At 36.9% G+C, this 22,019-nt stretch overlaps 1 protein-coding gene across 2 annotated transcripts in view; it reads right to left on the bottom strand.

Moving 5' to 3' along the window:
- The window catches only part of LOC309577392 (transmembrane 9 superfamily member 2-like), a 28,559-nt gene that overhangs the window by 4,019 nt on the left and 2,521 nt on the right, over window positions 1–22,019 (bottom strand). For both annotated transcript variants that reach the window (XM_082289376.1, XM_082289377.1), the window contains 13 exons: window positions 20,806–20,933; window positions 20,452–20,581; window positions 19,371–19,498; window positions 18,077–18,188; window positions 15,871–15,950; window positions 14,872–14,980; window positions 11,565–11,697; window positions 10,357–10,476; window positions 10,122–10,179; window positions 7,690–7,849; window positions 6,883–7,034; window positions 4,980–5,091; window positions 4,394–4,565 (listed from right to left, as the gene is read on the bottom strand). In XM_082289376.1, the coding sequence (XP_082145502.1) occupies window positions 4,394–4,565; window positions 4,980–5,091; window positions 6,883–7,034; window positions 7,690–7,849; window positions 10,122–10,179; window positions 10,357–10,476; window positions 11,565–11,697; window positions 14,872–14,980; window positions 15,871–15,950; window positions 18,077–18,188; window positions 19,371–19,498; window positions 20,452–20,581; window positions 20,806–20,933 (1,594 nt within the window). The remainder of the gene's footprint in view (window positions 1–4,393; window positions 4,566–4,979; window positions 5,092–6,882; window positions 7,035–7,689; window positions 7,850–10,121; window positions 10,180–10,356; window positions 10,477–11,564; window positions 11,698–14,871; window positions 14,981–15,870; window positions 15,951–18,076; window positions 18,189–19,370; window positions 19,499–20,451; window positions 20,582–20,805; window positions 20,934–22,019) is intronic.

The following is a 22,019-nucleotide window of genomic DNA, read 5'->3' as shown; positions in this document are numbered from 1 at the left end:
TCTGACAGACTTCAATGAACACAATGGGACAGGGAGCAGATACCCAAAGGTATTTTTGGTAAAGCTGTTAAAAAAAAAATTCTAACACTCAGTACTTAAAAAAACCCCAAAAACACAACAACAAAAAAGACCCCAACAAAGCAACAAACAAACAAAAACCCACAGAAAAAACCAAAATCCCCAAACAAATAAATAAAATACCCCATTATTTGAAGGTGAAAGAGTTGAGACCATTACATTTATTTTCTGATTGGTCTAAACTCCTTTATATCTTAAGGTTTTTACAGCTTTCACATGCACATCTCTATCAAATGACCCAGTGCCAAACCGAACACCAATTCCTCCAATGAGCCTGTATAATCTGTTTGTTTGGTTTAATCCAATATAACAAATTCGTTTCCTGGCTAGTGTTTACTTTAACCAATCCTAACCACTCACCAGCTTAAACTGAATGAAAAAGCACCTGAATGGTCTGCATTGAAGAACTCACTGTTGTGGGATAGATCCTTATTATTCCCCTAAGTGGGTGACCTGCATATTTTAAGATTCTATCTTTTTAAATAACCCCTACTAGCCTAGGAAAGTGATGCCATCCCAGTGCACAGCAGCTCACTGCACATCATTGATCTTTCTAGGGAGGTACAGGTAAAAGATCTTTTGCAGGACCCATTTAAAACTCACAAACCCAGATGTGAAGATGACTCATGACACTTCTTTAGCCAAGAAGCAAGATGTGTCCAAAAATCCAGGAAACTCAAGGCCCTTTTAAAGGTAGATTACGCCCAACAGTTACTAAGTACGTGCATTATTTTTACTTTTCTACCAACGCCTAATGAACTATCAATTCACATAGCCCTGTACTGTGGCATTTTTTAACCAATCGTTCTGTACTACCAATACTGCAGAAAATGGAGTAGGTGAATGTAGTGGAAATGTAGTGTTTGCTAACCCGTGACAGTGAAGAAGAAGGAAGAGACCTGAAAAACGACAGGGATCCTCCATCTTGCCTTCATCTACTTACCATATTAATAAACCTAAAAACTCTAAATTTTTCACCCTGTAACGAACTATGTATTATACTACCACCTAACTCACACCCTTGTAGATTCTAATTCACCCCAAAGCCTTGGCAGCTTTCTCCATGGACAAAGGTTAAAAACAGTGTTTTCCTAGGGGGATGGGTCCTTCAGGACAGGCAGAGAAATATTCCCTGCACTTTGGGTTCCAACATGGAGCCACTGACACCTCAGTTGTTTTTTGATTGTCTCAAATCAATCAACCTCAGCTTTACATTCTGCTGAATAGCCTGGTCTGCAAAATATATATACTACCACTTTCTGATACACAGAAACAAGATGTTATACACAAAGCCAGCACCTAACTGAGTAAGGGACAGTTATTAGTAAACCAGTTTAAATTCAAAATTAAAAACAAGGATTATTGCACAGAATAATGTCAAAATACATTACGCAGACTCTTCTGCTCTATCAGTCTCTTCTAGCTTCATTGTTTAATGAAGAAAAAAGAATTCAAAGCACGAGCAGATTGTAAGAAAGCAAATAGAAAAGCACTCTGCACTTGGCTGATACTTCTCATGTACCTTAAAAGCTCTCTGTATCATACTGGTTTCAATCACTGCACAGTGGTGGGTGCTTCAGAATCTCAGATTCAAAACACAATCTACCCAGAAGATCAAAACTCAATTTTGAAAATGGCATTAACTCACAAGTGAAAATGATGTTCAAAAATAGAGGTCACTGTAAAGAAACATGCTTTGACTATGTTCAGCATTTTTTTGCCTCCTCGAATAAAATACATGTAATCATGTAGCTATCCCCATCCAACCACACTTGTTATTTCTTGAAAGATTAGCTGCACTTTGTACATTAAAATCGAATTGTCTGGTTTGGGTGTACACACCATTAGATTTCACTGGTCAGATTATATTACTGTCAGTGTTGCCATACAAGCATTCAGTTCCTATTTACTTATTCATTATGATCCCTTTTGTAATGCCCCGGGTAACACAACACGCTGCCATGGAGGAGGTATTAACATTGCCCTTTATATTCTGTCATAGTTGCTGAGACCTAATAGGGAAGAATAGAGAAAACCAAAATACCTAGTGCTAGCTTAAGTGAAACAGATCAAGGTCCCATTTTGGGAACACTATTCATACAAACAGTGTGTAAAATTACATTAGCAAACTCCTTCACCTCCAGAAACTGTGAAGGACTGAACCCTTATTTTCTAAAACAAGGGTTGCTATGGAATATTTTACAAAACAAAGCAAAGTTAAGTGTCTTCTGCTTGTGCCATCTGTTTAGAACAGCTTACATTTCAAGCCCAAAAATCTACCATCAAATTGAATATGGAAAAGAAAGTTATTACAGCCTTTTACATTAGCAAGGATTTATTAGGCACTCTGTGTATCTGTTGTACCCATTAGCTTTCTAGTGATTAGCTGTTCTATTAAATGGAAAAAAAAAAGGAGACCATGTAGTAGTTTTCCTCATGAGCTACAAAAGCAGCATAGGGAGCACCATTGTAGGTTTCTTTCAAAAGAAAAAGACGACCCTGCAAAAATAACAGCAGCACAGTTTATTACCGTACTTCAGGGGCCTCACTGGCCTTCACATCAAGAACTCCAGGATCAGCATATCTGAAGCTTTTAATACCATTTCAGCAGCTGCTATGACAATTTCAAATATCATTTTATATATGAAAGGGCTATTTTTAATTCTACCAATTTGCATCTTACAAGTGAAATTGAAATTGGCAGGATAGCAACTAACCTATGCTAAAACCCAGACACATATTAACACATTGCTTTAGTTTAAAACTAATCAAAACATTTTAGACTATATTTTTGGGCTTTTTTAAAATATAGATAGATATATATTACAGAAGACACCTGGAGCTTGTCTCTTTCACCAGGATTTAAGCAGGGGGTTACCCGACAATATGCGAATGCAAATATTCCATGTTTGCCTTCTAATAATTAAAAAACAGAAAAATTAAATCCTCCTTTTTTTTTCCCCTGCTTCTTTTGTCCTTCTTAGAAGAGACACATTTCTAAAGAACAAGAACCACCAATAGCAGTTATTGCTATTTAATATAATTTCTATAGCATAACTGCTTTGTTCAAACACAGACAGCAATTTTCTTCTTCATTTTTTTATGAACATTGGTTTTTTTTCTTTGTGTCAACCAGTAGTAGAAGAAACAGAGATGAAAGAGGTCCTTCTTACTGCTACACTGATAAACTTGAAGTCTGACACTAAGACTTACTTTCATTACCTATTTTAGCCACTCTTTTTTAACTGCATTTAAGTGCACTTAACTAAAAGATGTATTTCACAAAGTGAACACAAAGTATCACAGCAGCTTTCCACAAACAGGCAGAAGAAGTTAAAAAGTATCAATATAAACTATCATGCCATCCACAGAGATATCCTCTGCTACAAATCTTTGGAGTGACTATCAAGGCTGTTTTTATGAACAGCCCGTCATATGTGAACAAGCATTTTCTCTAGTTCTGTCATTGCAGTATTTCATGATGCCAAGCAGTGACACCTAAAAGATCTGACTTCATGTGTTAAATCTACATATACAACAGCAGCAGTATGATGAACACCAAGACAAAACACTCATGGCTATTTTTCAAGGCCAGTACTCTTCAAAGAGCCTCTTATTTCACTAACACATGGTAAATTGGGCACAGATTTCTCATCAAATCAACTTATAGTTTCAGTCAAGTGATTATGAACATTAGAATAATACTGTAGAAGACACTTAGTCTGCGTGAGTAACCTCAGAAAAGTTGGACAAGTAACACTGGAGAGCCATATTTCAAATCAGTTCCTCCAGTTAAGGTACATTTCCATCATTATGAAGTGGCGCTTAATGAGCAGGTAAGACAACTAACAGTACTAAAACTCTATCGTCAACATTCACTTTTTCCCCAGCACCATCCTCCTTCACTTGCTGATAGTGAAAGCTGAAAATATCTTTCATCCTCCATACACAGAGTGAAATTATCTCTAACTACAGAACTTCTAGAACCAATTATGAAATCCAGGATCAAGTTAACACTTGATATTAAAGCGAACAAGAACAGGCCTTTGAAAACATAATGGTTTGAACTCACTGCTAATATAATATTCAATAAAGGAAAATTAATTTTACCATAAATAAATGTAACTTCAAGTTAGGAGGAAAATGTAAAAAAAATATCTTACTGTGCTATGTGGTGCCACAAACCATATAAGTAACACTGCCTAAAGAGTCATAAATTGTATTTAATGTTCCATGTAGTCTAAATTTCACCTAATGTTTCTCATTTCAAAACCAGAGCCCTCCATATTAATCTTAGTTCGAACATCGTACTTACCTGTGAAAAGGAAAAAAATCAAGACCATGATCATTGTGTAACCAAAGTATAAAATGGTGCTGGCAGTTCCTGTTATCTGGAGTTTGGAGAAGAAGTAATGGACTGCATAGATGAAGAGATAAACTGCTGTAAAGCTGCTAGTCAAGAACGACCTCCACCACCAGTGATAGTCCTGAAAGAAACAGTAAACCATTCATTAAGAATTATCATGTAGGAAATTGAATATAGATAAGACGGTGAAAAAGTAACATTGTCTTATGAAACACATTTGATTCTGCAAAATTTAGATCGGAAAAATTCCAACACGCCACGTAGATACTTTCTTTCTTCAAAGTCAGCTGTATTGCTTCCACTAAGAACATGAAATTACTCTAGGATCAAGGCTGTTTATTTTTGTTTATCTGTTGCCAGCAGTGGATTTTGAAGCAAAAGGCACATTTCAGAAGAGTGGCTAAGACAGGTATGTCAAGGCTGAAAATGCAATCAGTTCAGGGTCCAGCACTTCACAGCGTATGTGAATACCTCACCTCTATTTCTAACATCTTCCAGATACAAGTCGTATCTACATCAGAAGCGTAACTTTTACCTCTGCACACAGATGGAAGTAGCACAGCAAAACTGTAGCTTCTGAACATGTAATTAGAAGAATTATAAAAACTAGGAACAGGAATCCAAACATGTAATACATCTGATGAGACCTAAAATTAAAAAGAAATAAAAACATGAGTCTCATTTTTGGTTGAGGCTCTGAGTTAACTCACAGTGTCACATTACCTGATGCTGAGTTAACCAAAAAGCAAAAAAAATCCAAACCAGCAAACCCAGAAAACCTACACTATCGTGGTATCCCGCAGTGGTAGGGAGGAGAAGAGAGATCCAGCAGGCAGGAATTGTGCAGTGAGATTGATTTACTTAATTATTTTACAACTCTTTTATAGACTTTTTTCTTCATAGTCTGATTGGTCAAAGATCAGCCACCCCTTGGGGTGATTGGCTAAAATCCTAAAACATCCATTGTCAAAGTATTTTTCTACTGTACTATAAACAACAGTTTGCAAGGTTGCAGGCGTTCATGGTTTATAGAACTCTACTAATATCTTCCGTGAGAGAGAAAAATATCTCACAGGACTGGAAAGAAGCAAGAAAAATTCTTGCTAGCTGCATATTTGTATCCACATTACACCACTGGGGTGACTGTGCCTATACCACTATTGGCTAATTCATAAGAAGTTTTCCTTACCTGAATATACTCTGTAAACATGCATATATTTAAGCTAACAGTAATAAAACCATTGCTTTACCGAGCAACAAACTCTTCAATTATACCTGAAATCAGCATCTATGAACTTTCACAGACAATAGTTACAGGCAATTTCCACCAGAGACGTTTATCACTTCACGTCTCTGTTGGGAAGACCTTTAGCTTCCCCAACTCCTGCATCACCTGTACTCTTCCCTAGTTACAATACTAACTCCCTTCTGGCTACTGCAGCTAAGTTTTCCAGGCATCTCTGCATACAACCAGATGTTCCTCCACTCCCATTCTATCCCCAGACCAAGGCTGACTTGAACCCAAGTGCTAACCAAACACAAAATCACCCACAAAAATAAATGCAAGGGAAATATGTTCATTTACTTTTAATCTGGTGTCTTTCAGATAAGGGAAGTAAACAAATTATTGAGTGAAGGTGACAATTACTGCATTTGACAGAGGGAGTATTAGTTGCATATTCCCTCCATGCTTCACTTTTGTAGGATAAATAATGAGAAACAATTTAAGAATTTGCTAATTTCAACTACAAAAGTCCACAATACACCTGTTTGTCAGCTGATTATATTTTTCAGCACAGCTACATTACACGGTTTCTATTTTTTTGAGGACTGATATAAGAAGCTAAACTAATTTATTTGCATTTAAGATCTGATTTAGAAAACTGTTCTGTAAGACATCTCAACCTGTACAGATGACAACATAAAAACCTGGCACCTTCAGGATAATATTTCCCATTGAACAACAATGTATTAGACATTTCACACTTACATTGTGAAAGTTATGAAAGATTGCACTGGTTTAATTTTTCGTGTATTGCTTGATTAGGTTTTGCAAGATTTAGAAGTGGAGTAATTGTTCATAGGGAGTGGAAACTGCTAGATCACATAAATTTCATAAATCATAACATAGTTACACAATGGATTAGGCTCTACCTAACCACAACAGCAAGAAACCACGTTTGTGCTGTTCAGAGCTAGGAAATTAAACAAGGCAATAGGACTCTCATATCATACTGTTAAGTTGCCATTAAGAAGAATTAGTTTTGTAAGTTCTAAGCACAGAAATAAAGACTCTGGAAATTCCATAGAATCTGTAAAATTATCAAAAAATTTTAAAATTGGTTTATTCCTTATATTAGTTGCTTTGGGATGTTCAAACTCACTGTGTTTATTATCATACCTGTATAACTATAGGGAAAAAAAAAAGTGATACTCACCAAATGCTATTCAGAATGAAAAAAAGTTGAATAAAAATACAGCCAAAGGGTAAGATACCACCCATGATGATACCAGGCAATGGCTTTGTGAAAAATGACTGCTCCGGGATTTGGCGAGGAATCTGGTTTGTGCGCACTGGATGTTCAATAGGCTGCAGAAAAAAATAACAGAAATAAAAGATTAATTATTACATCATAAATAAGATTACTTTTCCCTAATATTAGCATATAAGGATTTGATAAACATAACTATAATTTCATTCATAAGCCATCACAAGTTATCAAACAAAAAAACCGACAAACTCGATGTCCATCGTTAAGAAAAAGCACACGTGCTTTAGACATTACAACTATGAGACAGTAAGCAAGGTAGAACAAGAAGGAAATAAATCTGTTCAGTCCTTAATTAGAAACAAAATAAAATTTAAAAAATCCAATAACATCCCCTTTTTCTTAGTTGTCTGGCATTACCTCAAACTAATGAAGTACAAAACTGAAGCCTCTCTGAAGCACTACTTCAAAACTCAGCAATACTACTGAGGTATCACTGAAGCACAAAAGGCAGGTAAGACCTCCAAGAACATTATTAAAACCTGATTCTAGTGAATGGACAGAAAAAACCTAATTGGTGTGACATTACAAATATACACTCTGTTTCAGTATCAAGACAGTAAAATATCATTTTACAATCATGGGATCACAGATGTTTCAATCCAACCAGATCCTGTCTGGAACTCCTACTTAGAGATTCAATGGCTCAATTACAGAGGACAGGTATATTTCAAATCTGTATTTAAAGGGCCCTACCTTCTCTTTGAAGCCAAAATAGGCACCAACAAATGTTAGCGGGACTGAAATTCCAAACCACATAGCAAGGATAGCAACCAAAGTGCCAAAAGGGATGGCAGCTGAGGAGCCTTTCACCCACAGAATGAGATTCATAATGAAGAAATCAGCAAAGACAATCCTGAAAAATAAAATCAGAAAAGATATTAAAATATTCAAGAAAGAATAAATATCACTTAGTATTACAAAACATAAATCAGTTAAAACAAATGTAGCTTCTTTCAATCTTCCAATTTCCCAACAGTCCTAGCTCCTTTCACCACTGGTATAGTTAAAGTAAAAATGCCTGCACCATCCAATGCTTGTAATGTAGGAACATACAGTAAAGCCATTATTTAAATAAAGACTCTGTACATAATTCCAAAAAGTAACAGAAACATGCCATTGAAAAAAAATCTATCCAAAGAATGGAAAAATACAGAATAAATTTAAAAACTCCTTATCTGAACCTCCTTTCCTATTAAAACCAGAGATATATCCTTTATTTAGGTCCTTTATAAACAGTAAATTCCTTCTGAATAAATACAGTGATAGCAAAATCTCCTATTTAGGAAGCCCCATGGACTCTCACAACAAACGTAATGTGCTGCTGCAGTTTGTGTCACAAGGGGAAGGGGGGATTAAAGAGGGCTCTGCCCTAAAACAGAAATATTTGTATAAGCATGGAGTTACACATACTAAGTAGCCTATGCTTCTGGAGAATTTAAATAAAGACTGCACCAGTCATGACAAGTCTCCAGACCTGCTCTTCCCTCCCCCATTAAACACATCTGCCTCATTTTCTAAACATCCTGGACAAACACTAAAAAAGAACTCAGAGACATGAGATTAAGATTTCAAACATCCCATTCTGAAAACAAAGCAGAACATTCATTCTGCAAAGGAACCTCATATAAAATAGAAGCCTGTGTGAATTGCCATTATTCCTGGATTCAAAGATATAGCACAGAAAACTCAGCCTCAGAAAGGGTCCTGCAAAGAGCACCATTGTCTGGGTTCTGTTAAAAAAGCGTTCCTGAGGCAGAATTTAAGCTGCCCTGAAGTGAACATGCATCCTTCCACTGTATTTAATTTAAAAATGAAGGAGGGAGGATTAGAGCAATAGACAGGCCCCTTTTTCCCTAGGAGAGGCCTGACACTTGCCAAAACTGTTTGGGGGAACAGACTTGTTCAATAAGCACACCCAAACGACCCCTGGTGTAAGCATCTTGTTGAACAAAAAATAAAAATCAAATCCACTTTAGAAGTCTTTCTAATCTTTATCATCTACCCAGGCTTATAACACAGACCTCACTTACCCCATCCACAGTTAGAAAAAATACTGCAAATATGAACTCTCATCAGTCTACTGAGATTAAAAAGGCCTTGGGCTGTTTATGATATTATGCAAATTCACTGAACTAGCACAGCGTAATCAGGACATCTGTTCATATTCTACCAGCCCCAGTCATTTTACTTCCTCTGTGAAACTCAATTTATCTGGGAGTTTAAATGATCAGCACAGTATTCCTTCCATCGATATATATTTTCTTCTCTCTCCTGATAACATCTAAATGACAGCAGGGAGACTGGAGCACATTTTGTTTAGAAGTAAGATTTCTCATAGAAATACTACACTTGGTTGTTATTGAATACATTATCTTTCATTTGATGAAATTCTGCTTTATTTGAAGCCAAGTCATGTTTTATTCATTCTGAGGTTTTTGGGCGGAAGAAATACCTTAAGAAATTTATAATATTTTCTTCCACTTTTGCCAAGACATTTGCCAAGGGGTAACCTCACGTACCCAAAGCTGCAACCAAGAAATATGGAAGACTTGCAGAAGAAATTAGTTTCTGCTCCCTCACCCCCTTAATTCTCACAAAAGGTCATGAGAGCTAAGAGAAAACAAAAGGTTGAAGTGCTATTGCCCTTCCCAAGCAGGACATTGGCCACACTACGTAGTACGATACACACTACAGCCGTATCCCAAACTGGACACCACCCACATTTATGTAAGAAGATTATAACCAGCATTACCTGGAATATACTGAGTACTACAGTACCAAACTGGAATTACCCCATCACTGTGCCAAATGCTCTGGTGCAGTGATTCCCAAAGGCTGTGACACAACCTTGCAAAGACTTGCCCCATTCCTCCTACCCCCACAGCTGACAACAAAACAAGAAGCCAAGAAGCTGTATTCTAGATTACCAGACTCCACCTCCTCAGAATTCACTTTTCTTTATAATCACAGATAGGCAATGCACAAAAGGAACAGCAGCTTGGGAGTACCATAAACAAAATCACACAGACAAGCATCATAACAGTTGGCTTTCCCCCAACTCCTTCCCACCTCAGATTTGTTCATACTTAAGAGTAAAGGAAAGAATGAGGGGAAACAATACTAACCCGGGACAGAGCAGAGCTGTAAGCAAGACATTTGTCTTCCACTTCTCGCCTCTGAACGCTGAGGAATAAAAGTAAAAACAATTTCAAGGTCAAGACTTTTTCCAACTGTTCTACAGCATGGCAGCAAGAAGCAGATATGCTGTCTGAGACACCAGCTCCAGTTGGAGGCTTATATTCAGCCCAGCAATTCTGAATTTAACATGTTGCATCACACTAAATAAATGCATGTACTTACTCTTGTACATTCTAGCAGACACATAACCAGCTGGAGTTCCCAGTAAGACCCACAACACAACTGCACAGGTCATCAAAGCACCACGGTTGGCAGGAGAAAGGAAACCAAGGCAAGCTAGGACTAAAGAAACAAAAAGATTTAGTTATTTGTGGACACGTGTCAAAATTCCCCTATAACACAGATCACTGTGAAGGTTCATCCCTCCCACTACCACATATTTAAATGAAGGCTGAGTGCACAAGCTCTTTTACAACCCCATCATATGACCATACCCCTAACAGCACTGTTTCATTCAAAAGCATTATTTCCACCTCATCTCTTAAATAGAAAGTTTCTCATAGCCATAAGGCTGAAAAATAAAATGCCATCCTCCACCAAAAGGGTTTTCTCTTGCCACCAATTTCTTTCTATGCTACCACACTGATTGCACAGGAAACTATCACTGCTAAGCAAGATACAGAGTTGTGATCAACACTGAAAGACAAGTCTATCAAGAAAATTCTAGTATTCTTGCAGTATCATGCAATAAGTGGAAAAAAGCAGTTCCCCTATGAAAGACCAAAAAAATCTGAATTAAACCTGGAGAACAAAATTTGGAAGATTCTTCTTTTGTACTAAATATCAGTGTACTTTCCCATTTGTCTGTACAGTAAGAAAAGGAATGCTCATAAACTTTACAGATAACCAATAATAAAATGCCACCTTGTGACAGGTTACATAATCACATGCATTTATAGCTATTTATGGTAGGCTGTCATTATGCCAACGTTGTGTCAGTACTATTTCACTTGCCTGCACTCCTGCTCTTATTTCTGTATGGCTGCAGGCTCATGTCAAACACATCGGACAGAGGGGCTCCCAGAACATTAAAGCTTTGTTTACATCTTTGAACTTGCATTACTGAACCCTTGGATAATTTACAGCATGCAAAACTGTGTTTTTTAAAAAGAAATTGGTAAGAAGGAAGTTTGATTTCTGAATTCATGAAGAATCTGCATTAGCCCAGATATCACAATGCTTTCAATGGCAATGCTCACAACAGCATTACTGAAGCTATCTAATTATTGTTATGAAATTGCATTAATATTTTATGTTATTAATGGAAGGACTTCATTTCCAAAAGAAGGTTTCTATCATTTGTTTAATAATATTGCATCTTTCTTATTACTATTACACTACAATCACATCTCCTTAATGAAGTTACTTACATAAAGTAATAAATGTCATTATGAAAATTTGTGTTCCTTGGCCCAAAAAGACAGACAGTAACATTCCCTTCCTTGGAGGTCTAAACACATCTCCATGAACCAGCTTCCAGCCAAATTCCTCTTGGGCATCTTCCTGTGTAAAATCAACAATGTCTTTAGCAGAGATACATAATGCAGTAGTGAATTAACACAAACAAGATGCAAAACACATATTTAAAGTTTGATTAGCTTCCAGTTAAGATCCAAAGCCAGACTAATTGCATCTGATTCATCACTCATTGATTTCATAACCCCCTAATGGTTCAGTGAAAAAGGCAAGATTTATCAAGAAAATTCTCATCTCCTAAAGCAAGAAAAAGCAAATGTAATTAGCCAAACCATAGAACATCATTCTAAATTTAAAATAAAACAAAGCATTCAGTTTAGTTTTAACTTCAATCTGGTTCATGCATTTATCTTTTTCTGTTTCAATTTCAGAGCACATTGGTCTCAATGACAATACTGGAAAAGAATGAAACTGTCTCTGTACTCCAGATGACAGTTTGCTCCCTGGAATCCTGAGAGACAAGTACCAACACTGTCCCATTGCCAGAGGTGAATGGATGGAAGGATGGAACAAGGAGGGGGGAAACCTCAGTCCAGTGGCTCTAAGGACCCACAGCTGAAGAAAAAAACTTTTTAATGAAGTCACTCAAAACAGACACCTCCCCTCACAAAAAACAAACAAACAACAAAACCAACACACACAACCACAGATAAACAACCCCACAAGAAGACCCTCTGCTCCTCATGAAGTTAAAAGCTACAGGTTCCATTCAGTGTAGGAATATTGAGTTCAGTTCAAAGGACTGCTTACCACTAGAATCACAGCTTGCCAAAAAACAGGGTAAGAAAGAAACCAGACCACACTGGTAAATGACACAGAGCACCTTAAATTGCAACAGATGATGTAACTTTTCTTTTTCTGGAAGATTGTCCTTGCTTTCCCCATACTGATATCTCTGCTTGCTAGAAATTACTCTCAGAAGGCTGATATATGAATACAAAAATTGAAAACTATTAAACACAAGATAACACTGATTAAAATACAAAACTACACCCCATACCTGATAGAAAATGATACCAGATATCCAGGTATAATTCCAACACGTCAATCTTCCAGTAAAGAAAGATTTGTTTGGTCAAAGAAGCATAAATACAAAACTTTCATGTAAGTCTGAACTTGGAGGGTATGTGATAATGATGAGAAAATTGTACGTAAGACAGAAGAAAGGCTTTTCCTAGGTAATTGTAAGTAAGGAATGAAAGAGTGGCAAAGGTTACCACCTGAAGCAAATCTCTGTTTCCAAAATGGTGAGCACTAAGCAAGAACAAATGCTTAGTACTTCACTTCCTGACAGAACACAGAAAATGTTTACAGATTTGGAATGGCTTGTATAGAATCCTTGTCAACAACTCATCTGGGAAATGCACTCAAAAGACACCTTCTGGCTCTAACGTGAACTTTAAAACAAATAGCTACATGGTAATTATCTTGGTTTAAGAAATAAAGAGAAACCAAGTCTGGCAGATTGAGACCTCTGATTTACCCTGTATGAGCCTATGTGCCACAGTTTGTCTCAAAGCTTCACTTTTAAATTAAGTTCTTTCATCACTAGCTAATTACCTGTGAGTCAGAGTATTTTTCAGGCTTCTGTTCAAAAAATTCAGCAGTATTTTATATTGCTAACCTTTAACGTACAACATAACGAAAAGAACTGTACAAGTAGTGAGCTATACTTTAGAGATTCAAAAAATATTAGAGCAAAATTAAACTTATCAAAGGTGCAGTAATCCTCATCTTACCATTAATTTAGCTTAGTTCTCAAAACATTCTAACAAAGATTTAAGTCCCCTACATTCAAGTAGTCATTATCAAAGAGATTCTAGAGAGGGAAAAAAAACAAAAAAAAAAAGTTTTACCACTCACTGGTGAAAACATATTGACATGAGTTCTCTTCAGTTCAGGAATCCTCTTTTAGTCATAAGACCCTAAAAGTAATCTAATGATTTCTAAACACTTCATTAATGAATGTCTCACTAAATTCACATCACACTAAAAGCCAGTAGGCACTAGTTGAAACATTAAACGCACATTCTAAGACCACACTCACTGGCTGGTGCATCAATCTCTTCTGAAGTACAATCACCAGCATCCCCTAAACGTGAGATACTAATTTGCTTCACTGCATCTTCTTCAGCCCAGGTCCTCTTTTGCACAATTATTTCACACCTTTTTAAATAAGCTCCTTGAACCGCAACAGATCTTTAAGTCTCTCACACCTGGCAAGAAAATAAAAAACTGTGGCTTTCTGAAAGTCACACCTATCCCTGCTGCTACTCATAAAACCTAATCAAGCTTCTACAAGTCTTGCTCTTTATCACATTAAGAATGATCAACAAATAAAGATAACACAGTATAAGATATTGAACGTAATTTAATTGAGAGATCAAACAGAAGCCTCAAAAAAACCATCAGTTAAAGGATGTGAGAAAAATCATTCCACTTTAAATCACTGTCTGATTTACATTAACAAAAGATACTCGATATCAAAACCACAAAGAAGTAGTATTTTCAGATGTTTTCGTTTCAATATGAAACATTTTTGTGCATTTTGAAGAATTTCTTTAACCAGACAGACAGCAACAAGAGTGAAAATTCAAACCTTTGTTGCATCTGACATTACTTCTCGTCTTTGAGTTGCAGATACCACTTTTACCAAAGAGTAAAAGGCTGAGTAAAAATTACTCTCAGTCTACTGGTCAAGTCTTTTTAACTCATAATCAGTTATATTCTCTTCCACTATAGAAACCTGCCACTTTGCCATTTTACGGAGTACATATTTCAAAAGAACTCACAACAGGTTCAGTCGGATGGCAACAGGCTTCAGTCATCTCAGTAATTTAAACAAACTAGACTCAGTTTAACTTGTATTTTATTTACAAATAAAATAAAATATCATTTATGCACATACCAAGAAGTTCTAATACAGCTAGAGGTCAGAAGTTGTGTTGCACATGAACTGCAATATTATCATCTCCTAACTAAACAAAGTGATTCCACCAAACTCTCCATCCACAGATAACATCAATTTGTATCAGCCTATGTTAATCAGAATATCTCCAATAATTTTTAACCCCCAGAGATATTATGATGTATCAAACTCATCCTAGTTATACATCTCTCTAGACTGTACTCAAAACTAAGAGACAGACATCACTATGGCCAGAAAAATGTGCTCATGTAAAAGCTGCAAATTTTACTCACAGAAGAGTCAATCTGGTTGTATCTTGCAATATCTTTATGAAGAGTCCTCAGAATGATCATAGCCACCATGCCAGATAAGAAGAGAACAATTACGAGGGAATTCATTATACTGTAGATAAAGAAACAGTCAAACTTTGAATCCAGTTATTCAAGTTTTAGGAGATGTACCAGTTCATACTACACGTACAGCTCAGATCTGAGGAAAAGCCTTAGATATTCAGACCTTCCAGTATTTTCCCACCCAGACAAGATAAAGGTACACAATTTAGAAGTCTATGACTTCTTAGGAGACAGAAGTGAGGAGAACAGTATTTCATGATACCTTGCTAATTCTGAAGACAGTTATATATTGCTTTTCTTTGTTTTCCTCCTTACATAGCCCAGAAGTAATTTCCCTGGTGAAACAGCTACAGCTCTTAAAGCAAACCGTCAGTAGGTTTTATATCTATCAACCAATGGAAAGGATATTGTGCCATTCACTACTTTGTAGAGAACAATTCATTCGGATTAGCTTTTCAAGATTTACATTGCAAAACATTAACACTTCAAAACAAATTATATACTTACTTAATATCATTCCCATGCTATGGAGGGAAATAAGCAAGAGCTTTTCACATGCATCTTTTACTCATAAAAAAAGACCTTTTTACTGTAAGCACCTGCTGAGTACAAAACATGCATTACACATATGTACCTCTCACTGGGCGGTCAAAGCCAGACAGTAACAACAAGAACACTGCATAGCAGCAATGACTCAAAACTTCTCCAGAACGGAGATTGTAAAGTAAAACAATGGAAGCTGCTTTCCTTTTGGACACTAATGATGCATTCCTTTCACAAAAAGAAGTAATACAATTGCTCCCAAGAGATGAAAACTTACTTCACATAGGAAAGCAAAAAGTTTTCTTGACTGAAAACCTACAGACTTCCCTAGAAGTACAACTAAGAAATCTTTGTGCTCCCCTGCAAGGTTACTCACTGAATAAATGCAAAACTTACCTAAACCATTGGATGTTTGTATGCGGCATGGACTCCAAAATGTAGTCCCACCTGGAAGCCCACTTAATATTATTCTTTTCCTATAAGGAAATTAAATAGAAATTAACAGAAGCAAGTACAAGTTTGTTGCTGTCTCCAAGAGGGAATAAGCAAGCACAACACATCCCTTCCCCAAACCTTCCAGTCAGCATTGACATCTAAGCTTGGTATCAACCCTGGATGCAAGACTTTCCTCTTGCATTAATTCATCTCTAGAGACTCTAAAAGAGTGTCCTTCCATTGAAATCTCCTATCCACATCTCCTACCTTTAAATTTGGCTTCACTAAGCCTCGTATTTCCATGATTTGTGATGTAGCTGCCTGCAGATCCCAACTGCTGAAAAACAATCATGCCATCACTACAAGATTCTCCCAGCATAGCACACTGATCTTGAAACTTCAACTTTGTCAAACATACTCGAGAGAAAAATTCCAGGGAAAACTAGAAATGTTTTTCTCATCACTTTTAATGCATTTAGCACAGGCTTCTTTGCTCTCTGCCATAATGCTGGCTGATACAGACAGTTTTCCACTCTGATTCCTGACAGACAACTTGTACTTCCAGGTATTCCTGTGATGGATCTTCATGCATACAACTAAAGACTCTTTCTGACCCACAAGCCTTGTCCTCCTCAGTTGTCTCTTTGGATATACACACGTGTTGTCCTGCTACCAAATTCTATCCCCTGACTGGCATGAAGTTCTGCTGAATTTCTTCATCTACTCACAAGGTGCTAAGTTTGTACAGTTGAGTACCAAACTGCTCTCATGCTTACATTTTTTACACTTGTGTACTAAACATTAGTGCCATGATGATGTATTCTTTTCATACAGAGCTAAATACCTTGCTCATTTCAGTTAATTAAAGCAGACACCGTAACTTTCTTGTCAGAAATCAGCTGCCACATTAGAAAGGACCATAAAACAGCTACGCATTTTACTGCTTTATGTAGTCAGGCTTACTGAAATGGATGTTTTCCTATTTACAAACACTTCCCACTGATAAACACTCCTCTTTTAAGTTATTTTGAAACTACTAATAAAAAGTAAAACACGTGAGGTATTATTTCAAATCAAGGGTTATGGATGACAGAGAGAATAAGCAGTTTTGAAGTGCCATCTGCTGGAAGTATCCAAATCCACTGGATGTGAGCCTTACCTGCTCCATGACAGGGAGAAAGAGTGTAGGTACTCAAACACCTAACCCATTGCGTGACTAACCAGACAAAGTTCACACTGAAGTTCTGAATCGCAATTTACCTCAAGATTTAAACACAAATGTTAGTGACAGAAGGCTCATTCATGTAGGAAAATCAAAGCTGGAAGAGGATTGGGTGTCTCAAGGGAAAAGTAACAGGATATTGAGCCTTGCACCTCAAGGTCACTGGTTCAAATCAAATTCAATTTGGCAGGATGAAAGCTGTTGCCATATGATGGCTGCTTCACTGCCTGTACAAAACAGGCTGGTGCTCTCAAGCCAAACCCTCTAAGATAGGTGTCTTACATCAAAAAAACAACCACGCTTCCAGGACAGACTGGAACAGAGGTACTAAGGTTTGAAGTACCTTGAATCAAATTATTGTCACATGCACAGGAGGCTCACTTTCCATGCTGGGGTAAAAACCCATTTGCCAGAAAGACTAGTTTCCTCCCAACTCATTTATAGGCTGAATAAAGCATTAGTGCATTAGTAATATTATAGTATTAATTGTGAAAAATAAATGATCACCTACTCAAGAAAAAGCCAGTAAACAAAACAAAAACCACACAAAATGAGACAAAGCCTGCAACTTCACAAGGAAAAGCTTTACAGTCAATACTTAATGCAATGTCCCCAAATACAAACTGTTTTTCAACACAAGACTCTCAGCACCCTGAAAGCAGAGTTTACCTCAAGGAAGACAACTCTTGCAGTTAGTCCATCTACTAATTTTCTATTAGTAATAAAACACGGGGAAAAAAACCAGGTCTTCATTTATATATTCATAGTGTCACTTAAATTACAGGAACAAAAAATGTGTTAAGATTTTCAGAAAAATACTTCACAAGACCATCCTTACAGAATTTACACTGCTGTAATCCAGTTACGGCTATTAGCAAGTTATCCAAATGCTTTGATTTCACTCTTTTGGGAATTACGTATTCATGTAACAGATTTAATACTTACTTCAAATGTCACAGAGTAAGTATAAACCAAATTCAGTTTATTGGTGAATTCTCCAGGAATCTCCATAGGTGGACCTTCACAACTTAAGTTGTTTTCATCTGTATGTTTGTAGCTAATGGGAAAAAGAAGTTAAATAAAATTTTTTAAAACTTTAATTTTTTCTAAAATTTAGCATTGTGCTCCAATCACAAATACTCCCCTATCAGGAGAGCTTCAAAGTTGAAGCAAAGCACCTGGTCAGAGAATGACAAAATTAAGGTTATGTGCAACCTAACTGCCCTCTTGTGGTCTACACTGCCAAGGAAAAGGCAAATTCTCATTTTTCAGCCATTCAGGATGCTACTGATAAAGCATTAATGAAAAATGAGTAAGTTTGGTAGAACCTTCCTGGCACTCATGGAAGGAATGAACTTGCATAGCAAGTACAATTCACTAAAAACACATTGTACCTTTTCAAGAGAAAAACCAAGTACAATCAAGTTGTGTTGTACCAAGCATGTCTGCATGACTTGAGAAACTGCAGTACTGTCATTTATTAACTTACTTCTATAGGAAAGAGAGAAAAGTTTAGCTATTAAAAAAAAAACCTACTTTGAAATCTTATAACTGGACTGCAGTTTTCAAATATACATAAGTATGAACTGTGTATGAACAGATTGACTAGAGGCAAAATAGTTGCTTCAGTCTTCTTCTGACCTCTGAGTTGTTGCACCTCCACTCTGGTCAATACAAAAATTAAGAAGCTACTGTTTGAGAAAATCAGCTAGTCTTCTTAGGAAATTAGTTGTCATCTGCAGTTCTGAATATCAATGCTAAGATGGTATTTCACCTATACCTCAGTATCCAAACTTACACAGGAAAAAGTACACCTGTACATTCATCCAAAGTACATTTGGGACACAGGTAATAGATCCAACATGGGAAACTGTTACTCAGTGAAAGGATGTTTCTCAGTGTATCTGAAAACATGCATATCCAGATACAAATCAATCAAAACATGAAAAAAAGCTCTGTTGTTTGGGTCAGGTTCTAAGAGTCTGCATAAGCAGCTTTTCCACCACAAGGCACTTCAAGGAACACTTTAAGAGCAAAGTTAAATTACATTTACAGTTGTGGAACTGTCCTTGTAAACAGTTCCAGACATAAACCAGCACAATGAAAGCTTTACCAAAAGTCAGAATAACACGTTCCTCAGAATTTATTAACACCAATAACATCTCTAAGGAACCATTCCCTTTGGAACTGCTGTTAGGACTCCAGAGTACCAGGACCTGCTGCTTTAATGCACAATTACCTTTGTGGTCTCAGTCTTGCCATCACCAGTCTTGCACCAGGCCAGTTTTCATCCTTTCCGCTGTGGTACATGATTGTTATGTCAACATGGTTGAAGAGGTAGAAAGTGTTCTTCTTGTTAAACTCTGACTACAAAACATAATAAGGAGACTGAGCAACTTCTCCAACAGGAGAGGGCGCAAGAAGTCAAGAACTTTAAAATGAGGCAGGTATTGTATGAAGGAGCAAAAAAAGGGAAACACTTCAACATTAATACACCTGTATAAAAGATCACTTTCAAGAGCCTGGGGAGCCTGAGGAGTAACTGAGTTGGAAGGTGACTGCAGACAGAGTAAACTGAACATGCATGATAAATGCAACACTTCAAAGAAGCATCAGACCTGCTGCATACAAATGAACTGACTGCACTGCACACGAGCAGCAGGTCAAGTGGCACAGCAGAGTCATGGAGAGCTCTCTCCTCACCAAGACGAGTGTTGTCCTACACCCAGGAGGGATAAAACTCTATCACTATTATCTGTAACTGTACTAGTTCACAGTGGAAACCCCTGGGATGACTGACACATTTCCAACTGTCAACATAATTTTCCCTGTCACAGCTATGTTTGTTATCCTTCAGCCATCTGGGAAAACCCTGACACATTTAACTTGTAAACTGTGCTAGACGTAACTTTTGCAACTAGAACACAGAGCTCATTTCTAGGACTTCACTAGAAAGCTTCTATCTGATACTGATAAAAGAACGTCTTGCACCTGAACATGACAGAGACAAAGATTGAATAGGTACTAGGATGGATACACATGAAATTTCAGAACAAAACCTCAATTTTCTAAGGCTTTTAAACACCCACACCATTATTTTATAGCTTTATAAAACATATATTGGTCAAAGACATGTATGAACATTTTATTTGGACAATTGTATCAGCGAGACACTGCACACACTAGCAGCACTCAGCTGTTAGTGCCCACAGTCTGAACATTAATCATGTTACAAACGTATGTTTCTTTCTCAGGAAAAGAAAGCTTAAAACCACAAATGAAACCACCCTATACTAACAAAAAAAAGTTCCACCACTTACATTTATAACACAAGCATCTTTAACTCTACCATCTGGAGTAACAAAACATCCTATTGGAAATCCCGGATTACAGTATTTTTGTCCATCTTCCACATCATAACACCACGTTACAGGCATGTTATCGATAATCCTAGACAGAAATCATCAAAGAACATGTCCTCAGAAAGGGATGCACCTCACTTCACAGTGGCATTTCACATTCATGTAATGCACACACTTTTCAGTAGTGCCTACAAGATGCACAGTAGAGAGACAACTATCACACAGAAGGAAGAAAGCAACCACTTAAAACATATATAACAAATGTCCAAAAGCAGAAAGTAAACCAAACCTCAAGCACATGTCTTGGCTTACCAGTGATGCTGATAATTCAATTGCATTCCTTTCTTCAAAAAAGCCAGTTTGCTTTTGTCAGCACTGTTTCCTGGATCATATGATCTTGTACAAACCTTCTTGCATGTTTCTTGCTTTTTAAAAGTGAACTGTTAAAAAAAAAAGCACACAACAAAGAGTCACTTTAATTTTGCTTCAAAATTCTTTCAGGGGTTTGTTTTTTTTTTTCAGGTAAAGTAGGGGGGTTTTTTTAGCTACCTCACCTCCTTGCTATAAAAGTTTCTAAAGAATAAACCCCGAAGACTGAAAATTGAAAATTAGTAGACAAGGTATTGCTTTTTCTTTTACCAGTTTGTTTTGTTTTGGTAATTTCATCATCTGCTAAAACAGCCTTTCACTACACCCTTCTTGAATATTTCACTTTACCTTTAGCTGGTTTTCCCCACGACAACCAAGTCAGACAAGGATGCCAAAACCACAGGTTGCACAACATCTAAACTTCAAGCACAGACATCATCTAACACAAACATGCTCACATTTGCATCTCCAACTTCTAACCTAGCTAGGATTTACCTGTTAGTGAGCTTAAAACACAACTGAAAATTCTAATATTATCAAGGCCCAAATGCTAACCAGGAACAGCACTTTCTAATTACTGTAGTGCGCAGCCATTTCAAACAATTGTTACAACACTTAATCTATTCAATATGTATCCAGTCCAAATGACCCATCATGCTACATATTTAAAAGCTTCTTGTGACCAGGGGACATAACACTTAAAATTACATTAGCTCAGAAAATCAAGGAGATTTCTAAGTGCAGCTCATACAAGGGAAGGGACATCACTTGCTTAACAGACTAATGAAAAGATGTGATCAGGTCCCTAATGACTACGCAGCAGCAGGCCCAGAAACTGCTGCTTCTTTTTCTCACACAGATTTGGATTATCTAGCAACCATCACACACACACATAGCAGAGTTTTCAGCTTCACTGGCAAATCCCAGTCTGGAAACTGCATTTGAACACCATATAGCTCTCAAATACCAAGAGCCACTGTTTGACCACAGCTCCTCCACTGCTACTAACTGTCCCAAGTTGATGGCACAGCTTTTTTAGATATGCTACATTTGGTCATTGCTAATACAGAAAAATACCACATACCACAAAATATTTCCTTACATTTATTTTACATTAGGTCCCAAGTGATATGCATCAACCATGAAAAATATAGTTT

Source organism: Coloeus monedula (assembly GCF_965178545.1).
Source record: "Coloeus monedula genome assembly, chromosome: 12".
NCBI lineage: Eukaryota > Metazoa > Chordata > Aves > Passeriformes > Corvidae > Coloeus > Coloeus monedula.
This window is presented reverse-complemented; position numbering and strand designations above follow the sequence as displayed.